This window comes from Microtus ochrogaster, unplaced genomic scaffold, assembly GCF_000317375.1.
Source record: "Microtus ochrogaster isolate Prairie Vole_2 unplaced genomic scaffold, MicOch1.0 UNK47, whole genome shotgun sequence".
Classification (NCBI taxonomy): domain Eukaryota; kingdom Metazoa; phylum Chordata; class Mammalia; order Rodentia; family Cricetidae; genus Microtus; species Microtus ochrogaster.
This window is the reverse complement of record NW_004949145.1, coordinates 1,863,604-1,868,859: the sequence shown is the minus strand read 5'-3', so window position 1 is coordinate 1,868,859 and position 5,256 is coordinate 1,863,604. Positions and strand designations below refer to the sequence as shown.

The 5,256-nt window shown below is 52.6% G+C and overlaps 1 protein-coding gene across 1 annotated transcript in view; it reads right to left on the bottom strand.

The window, feature by feature from the left end:
* Positions 1-2,293, bottom strand: part of Sbk2 (SH3 domain binding kinase family member 2) — an 8,293-nt gene extending 6,000 nt beyond the window's left edge. The window contains exons 1-2 of the mRNA XM_013354537.2: positions 2,262-2,293; positions 1,170-1,424 (exon numbers count right to left, since the gene is read on the bottom strand). Coding sequence (XP_013209991.1) covers positions 1,170-1,422 — 253 coding nt within the window. The 5' untranslated portion in view covers positions 1,423-1,424; positions 2,262-2,293. The remainder of the gene's footprint in view (positions 1-1,169; positions 1,425-2,261) is intronic.
* Positions 2,294-5,256: the final 2,963 nt, after the last annotated feature.

Below are 5,256 nucleotides of genomic sequence, written 5' to 3'. Positions count from 1 at the left end.
AAAAAAAGAAAAGAAAAGGTTAGAAAAAATAATCACTACTCTTCCAAAGGATCAGAGTTCAAATCCCAGCACTCACTATCCAGCAGCTCAAAACCACCTGTATCTCCAGCTTCAGGGGATTTGTTGCCCTCTTCTGGCCTCTCTGGACACTGCACTCATGTGCACAACTGCCCCCCCCCATATGTGCATAACTAAAAAAAAACTTAATAAAAATTTAAAAAGAAACAGAAGGGAAAGACAGATGTCACAGTAGATACAGTTTCAAACACTCCCAGTGGTTGGGTGGTGGTGGCACAGACCTTTAATTCCAGCACTCGAGAGACAGAGGCAGGTGAATCCCTGTGAGTTCAAGGCGAGCCTGGTCTACAAGAGCTAGTTCCAGGACATTCAGGGCTGTTACAAAGGGAAACCCTGTCTTGGGGGGAAAAAGGCACTCCCAGGAAGTGAAGATAAGTGTACATGACTGTATGCTAGAAAATAACTTTTTGTTTGTTTGTTTAGGAATGAATAGTTTTTTTCTTTTCCCCTTTCTTTTTAGTTTTACACTGTTTGATTGTGTGTTTGTTGGGAGGAGGTTTGTGGAGGTCAGAGAACACCTTGGGGCACTCAGCTCTCTCCCTCCACCATGTAGGACCTGGGGAATTGAATTCAGGTCCTCGGACTTTGTGGCAAGTGCCGTTAGCGGCTGAGCCATCCTGCCTGACTTTCTCATTTTGTAATAGACTCTGATGTAGCCCAGGCTGGCTAGGAACTCCATACCTATCACCGGATGACTTCAAACTCCTGATCAGGGATACAGGAATTACAGGAATCAGTCTTCACGCCCGGCTTTGTTTGACATGGTCATCTTGCTGTGTAGCCATGGCTAACCTGGAACTCACTACGTACATCTTAGGCCAGCTTTAGATTCACAGCAACCTTCCCGCCTCAGCCTGAGTGGTGGAGCGATGTGATGATGAAGGTTTACACCATAAAGCCAGGCGTCTCTGCAAAGCAGAAAGCTGAGGCCTACAGGAGCTAAAGGAACCCTTAAAACACACAGCTTAGAAATAAAGTGGGGAAGGAAGATTTGGTTGACGTTGTTAGGACTCCCCAGTCCCGGCTAAGCTTGCCTGAAGTCTCTACTCTCAAATGTACCCTGTGGCGCGCCTGTGCGGGGGACCCAGTACCTTTCTGACGGTGAGTAACCAGCAGGACGCGGCCGAAGCGGCCCTGGCCCAAGGGCCTCACTTCCTCGTACAGTTCCTCCACCTCAGTGCGGACCAGGGTCTGGGCACTCAGAGCCATCATGTCCTCCAAGGCCAGAGCAGTCTCCTGGCCTTGCTGCAGCTCCTCTACCGTGAGCCCCCCCAGGCCTTCGTCACCTCCATCCTCCACAGCTGCCACTTCCCTCTGTCCGTCTTCTGACTGTTTGCCCGGCATTTCTGCAAGACAGACAAAGAAAGGGATCCAGGACTCAGAGGTCACTAGCCTATGCCCAGTGGAAGGAGAGCAAGGAAACCAGACTTCTGGGAGGACTGGGACCTGGAGTCTTGAGTCTGAGGGAGGAGGATAGGGTCTGGAATCCTAGGTCTGAGGGAGTCAGGACCCATGGGTCCGAGTGAAGAGGGTTGGGGTCTGAAGAAGTCTGGACCTGGACTGAGGCCTGATTGCCAGTTCTCACTGTGACTCAGTTCCATCCTGTGAGACCCCGAGGAGTGGAAAACAGTCACTGGTGTAAGGTGAGGTCAATCGAGAGGTCAGGTGCCCCCCCATTCCCACTGCCACCTGGTGGCCCGAGGGTGAAAGATGAACTAAGCCATTGAGACATCCCCCCCCTCTCCCCATCTTGTTTCCAAAGCAAACAGACTTGGGCCCAGAGTGGATGAGAAGCTCCCTCCACAGAGCAAACAGGTGCTCTCTGCCTCCAGGGAAGGGTGGGGCCCTACACTGCTTGAGACACCAGGGTCCTGGCGGGAGCTGTCTCTTGGACCTGTCCCCAGTTCTTCAACCCTCAATCATGTTGTGGTCCAAGTCTCACAGCTCAGCAGCCCTACCCGAGACCTGGGGTTCTAGACCTCAGATTCCCTCCTAGAAATACAGACCCCAGCCTTCTTCCTCAGACTCAGGAGTTCAGACCCCATCCATCTACCCTCAGATCCAGGGTCCCTGACCCCAGCTCTCCTCCCTCAGACCCAGGAGTCCAGCCCTAAGTCCCCCTCCCTGAGACCTAAGGGTCCAAATCATATCTTATTACTGTCCCAGGAACTTCTATAACTCACACGACTTGGGTGTTTGGACCCCAACACTCAAGTACCCGATTGCTTCAAGGTGTTTCTTGTCCTGTTGAGAGTCCAAGACTCTTTCCACCCGTTTTCCTGTTCAACTGCAGCCTGCCTCAAACCGGTTAACCTTGCCCTGCTTCTGACCTGAGCTGAGCGTTGCAGACCTCACCTTCAAGGCTTGTCTGACCCCTTTCTGCCTACTGCGGTTAGTGCCCTGCACTTCAGGGCTCCTGACAGTATCGGTTTGCCCAGGAACAAACAAGTTCCGCCCCCACCTTGGGGGGTCGTAAAGCCCCACCCTCTGCCCCGCCCCTTCTGGTCCCTCTAGGGGCAGAGCGACACCGTGTGTTGAATCTTAGTACTGGCTGTAGTTGGACAACCGCCCCAGATGGGGGGTAGGGGGGCTCAGCTTTCCTTCCTAGGACTCAGGAGTCCAGGCAGCTCTCCCCTCTTAGACCCAGAAATCCAGACTTCAGCCTCCTTCCTCACTTTTAGGGTCCACCCTCTAGCCTTTCTTCCTCCTTGGAGGAGTCTGGAATGCAGCCCTCCTGCTGGACACCGGGGTCTAGATCCCATCTTTTCTCTCTCGTATCCAAGCTCTTAGCCCTCCTCCCTCAGATCCAAGGGTCCGGGCAGCCTTCCTCTCTCAAGTCCGGAACTCTAGACCCCAACCCTCTTCCCTCAGATTCGAGGTTCAGACCCCACCCCTTCTTCCTCAGACTCAGGAGAGTCCCGGCCCCATCTATTTACCCTCAGATTCAAGATCCTAGACCCCAGGCATCTTCCCTTAGGCCCAGAATCCCAGCACCTAAACTGCCTTCCTCAAACCCAGGGATCCAGCCCCCCTTCCACCATCCAGGAGACTAGGTGCTAGACCTCTTCTCTCTGACCCAGGGATCCAAATCCCAGCCCTCTTCCTTCACATCTCGGGATGCAGACCATAGCCTCCTCCCTCACACAGCCCCATCTTTCCTTTAACCTGGTCCCATCTGGTCTGCTCCCCAGCTCCTGCCTCTGCTGCCCCACTGATAGACACAAATCTTCCCAGAGGTATGTCCAGAAGCCCAGACACTAGGGTTCTGTTTGGGGATAAAATGAGACAGGATTCTAAAATGATGTCATGAGAAATGACCTCAGACGAGGGGCCAGAAACAGGTGGTGGAGCAACTGGGGATCAAGGGTGACTTTCCCCCTTTCTCCGGGACAGCTGCACTGTCTGCTGGGTTTAAGGCACCGAGGATGACGTGGATTCCTTTCGTAGTCCAAAGGCACTTTTTATTGTGTAAATGTTCTCAGTTTTACAAAAACAGTTGCAAAGGTCACACAATTGCAAAGGTCCCTTAAACCCTGACCCGGCTTCCCCCGAGATCAGCATCTCACCCAACATTTGTGCTAAGTTAGTTATGCTTCCAACACCAGTCGTCCTGTCTACCCTCATTGCCTTCAAGGTCCCTTTCCTGTTCCTAGGTCCAGTCTGGGGGCCACCGTAGTGCATTTAGTGAACTCACTGCTAAATCTAGAAAGTGTACCTCTCTGGGCTGAGGATGTAGGTCTGTTTGCAGTGTTTGTGTGAACTGCACAAAGCTTTGGAATTCTGCTCAAACCCCAGTGCTGTATAAATCGTCCTGGTGGCACGGGCCCATAATTTCATCAGTTGGGAGGTGGAGGTAGGAGGATCAGAAGTTCAAGGCCACCCTCTGCTAGTGGGTGGCCATCCTGGCATACAGGAGAACCTGATGTTTTAAGTATAAATTCCTGGGATGTTTGTAGGTCCTGCCCCTCTGCCAGGTGCTGGGGACTTGAGGCACACTGAGCTGGGGTCTGTGTGCTGTCTGAGAGAGAGGAAGAGCCATGGAACCAGTCCTGGCTCTTATGATTGGTGGGTCCCTGAACAAAGATGGAGCTGGGACGGTCGGAGCCAGATTACTTGGGGCTTTGTGGAAACAGAAACTGGAAGTGTCTAGAAGTGAGATAAAAGCAAGTACAGCCCAGAAATTTGTGATGGTGGGTGGAGGTGGGGGAGAATAGACAAGATGGCTGGGGTGGGGACCCGTTTCGGTAGGCCAAAATGGAAGTAAAATGTGCCAGGTGGAGCATGTAAGGTGACTGAGTGATGCTGGCAGTGATGTGTGTGTGTGTAGCTAACTTCAGGATACATAAACGGTTCCCACAACGCTACCAACACAGAGCCCAGGAAACGCTAGACCAACATAATATCGGATCCTATATATTCAGATATTGTGCCCCGGTTGGTGGGAGCCACCCATGGTCTCAAAGAAGAGTGGTCCCATCAGAATTCATGAAAAGCATTCAGGGTTTCGGGGTACAGAATTATAATCGCAGGAGAAACAGAGACTTTCATCAGGAAGATGCTCAGGGCCAGGGGATGAGCCTCATTGGTAGAGGGCCTGCCTAGCCTGCAGGAAGCCCCAGGGTTCCATCTCTGCCCAGCACCTCAAAAGCAGCACGGAGATGCATGCCTGTAATCCCAGCACTGGGGAGATGGAAGCCAGAGGGTCAGAGTTCAAGGTCAGCTATATAGTGGTTTGGGGCCAGCGTGGGACACACAAGACTGTCTCAGAAGAAAAATCGGGATGAGAAGGGGAGGAGGAGAAGGAAGGATGATGAGGAGAGAAGAAGAGAGGAGGAGGAGAAGGGGGGAAAGAGAGAGCGCAAGACAGAAAAGAAGATGAAAACAAGGATGGAGAGGGGAGGAGAGGAAGAGGGGAGGAGGGGAACAGTGGAGGAGGGGAGGAGACCACAGCAACAGTGGCACACACTCTGGACTCCTGAGTCCTCAGTTGTGTGTGTGTGTGTGTGTGTGTGTGTGTGTGTGTGTGTGTGCATTGCAGGGAGTGAGGATTACACATCCAAGTCCAGCCTCCACAAGGGGAAAGTGAAGTGTGTTCCTCCCTGTCTTTCCCAGGTGGCCCCACGCTGTGTTAGGAGACTAGCCAAGGTTCTGTTCTGACCTCCTCTCTCCGTCACCTGG